This window comes from Entamoeba dispar, genomic scaffold (assembly GCF_000209125.1).
Source record: "Entamoeba dispar SAW760 scf_1105229459049 genomic scaffold, whole genome shotgun sequence".
NCBI lineage: Eukaryota > Evosea > Mastigamoebida > Endamoebidae > Entamoeba > Entamoeba dispar.
In genome coordinates, this window is record NW_001853498.1 from 13,214 (window position 1) to 14,969 (window position 1,756).

At 24.7% G+C, this 1,756-nt stretch overlaps 3 protein-coding genes across 3 annotated transcripts in view, besides 3 other annotated features; all 3 read left to right on the forward strand.

Annotated features, from left to right (window-relative positions):
• The window catches only part of EDI_350190 (uncharacterized protein), a gene marked incomplete at both ends in the record, with an annotated part of 1,379 nt that extends 724 nt beyond the window's left edge, over positions 1-655 (forward strand). The window contains 2 exons of the mRNA XM_001733241.1: positions 1-3; positions 51-655. The exon at positions 1-3 is cut by the window's left edge and continues 724 nt beyond it. Coding sequence (XP_001733293.1) covers positions 1-3; positions 51-655 — 608 coding nt within the window. The remainder of the gene's footprint in view (positions 4-50) is intronic.
• A 76-nt stretch (positions 656-731) lies between these two features.
• Positions 732-768: a sequence feature (AT_rich).
• A 47-nt stretch (positions 769-815) lies between these two features.
• Positions 816-1,326, forward strand: EDI_350300 (uncharacterized protein; the record flags this gene model as incomplete). The annotated part of the gene is made up of 2 exons (XM_001735317.1): positions 816-1,114; positions 1,176-1,326. 2 exons carry the CDS (start codon positions 816-818, stop codon positions 1,324-1,326), a joined length of 450 nt encoding a protein of 149 aa, XP_001735369.1.
• Positions 1,327-1,514: 188 nt separating this feature from the next.
• Positions 1,515-1,564: a sequence feature (AT_rich).
• Positions 1,565-1,633: 69 nt separating this feature from the next.
• Positions 1,634-1,715: a microsatellite.
• The window catches only part of EDI_350310 (long-chain-fatty-acid--CoA ligase, putative), a gene marked incomplete at both ends in the record, with an annotated part of 1,770 nt that continues 1,710 nt past the window's right edge, over positions 1,697-1,756 (forward strand). The window contains one exon of the mRNA XM_001735318.1: positions 1,697-1,740. Coding sequence (XP_001735370.1) covers positions 1,697-1,740 — 44 coding nt within the window. The remainder of the gene's footprint in view (positions 1,741-1,756) is intronic.

Consider the following 1,756-nt stretch of genomic DNA (forward strand, 5'->3'; position numbering starts at 1 on the left):
CATGTGCTATTCCAGATATGAAGAATATCGTAAACAAATATTTAAAAGAGATTGGCAATATGTATATGATATTTTAAGAGATATATTTAAAATTGATATGGTTGAAAATAACGTAAAAGATGATGAGTATTTGTGTTTAAAAAATGTTCAACATATTGCTTTTATGAAAAATCTTTTACAGACATTCCCTGATGGAAGATTTGTTTGGATTCATAGAGACCCTTTTAGTAATTTTAAGAGTTGTTTACACTTATATAAACAAACACAATTAATGTGTCCAACTGATGTTGGAATGAATGATAAAGAATGGTTAAACCAAACAGTTGTTTATATGACACAGCTATGTTTAAAAAATGCTATTGCTGCTAGAGATAGTTGGGTTGAAGAAAAACCAGAAAGAGCTCATCAGTTTTATGACGTTTCGTTTAAAGAATTTACTAAAGACCCCTTTGGAATGATTAAGAAAATTCATGAACATTTTGATTTGCCTTTTACTGAAATTACTCAAAATAATTTAAGAGCACATTTAGGTGAAGGTGATATGAAAAAGAAACATGGCTGTTCTACTTTAGAACCTGGATTAATGACTGTTACAGAAGAGTTTGTACGTGAACAATTAAAATGTTATTGTGATAGATTCCCCACAATGTTTTAAATTCATTGTTAATTATTTTAATTCATCTATTACTTTTATTATTTCTGTTTTATATCCCATTATATTAATACTTGAGTTTTTTATTTAAAATTGAAATAAAAATATTAAAAAAACCCTTTAAAAAGAAAAAAATCTCAAAAAATGAGAAGATAAAAAGTGAATGGCATATGCTAATCTTGAAACTGAAACAACTGGTGGATTCACACAAAGCTCACCAAGAAAAAATGTAGAAAATAAAAATGTTGTGTTTCCTTTAACTGCATTAAGTTTTATTCATACTGAATCTAATAATAAAAAACAATTCACATATAAACAAGTTGTATTAAATACTGTTGTTGTTTGTGGTAGAATAACAAGTATTGACATACAAAATGATGTTAAAAGATATACGATTAATGACTCAACAGGGAGTGTTGTTGTTGGAGTATATCAAACAGATTCAACAGAAGAAAATATTGAGTTTGTTTAATGGTCATTGAAGATTAACAAAAAAAGAAGAATAATTTACCTTACTAATTAGAGTTGGTCAATATATTAAATGTGTTGGTAAAATTAAAAAGTTTTCTCAAGAGACATATATATTAGCATCTCGACTACCACTTGTTGTTGATGTTAATCATATGATGACTCATTTGATTGAATGTGCTTATGCCCTTTCTAAACTTAAATGAATACAATTAATTTTTGTTTTAAATAGCAATATTATGAAGAACTTTAAAAAGTGTCTTTAATCTTAAAAAAAATTAACTTTAATGATGTGGAGCTAAATAGATAATTCATCATTTAACAAATTTTTCAAATCATTATTTTATTTTTAACAAATATAAGAATAGAATATAGCAGATTTTTACCAATAAAGAATATTAAAGTTATATTTAATAATAAAAAATTTATATTTAATAATATAAAGAAAAGAAAAACCAAGAAGAGACAACCAATAGTTCATTACTGAAGAGAAACAAATGTCATTTGATTAATAAAGAAATAAAAGAGAAACATAAGAAAAGATAATATTAGACATAAACAGACAAAAAGTAAATAATGATAAAAAAAGAAAAGATTATAAGGGTTATCAAAAATAAAAGGTAGTAAACTAAAAAA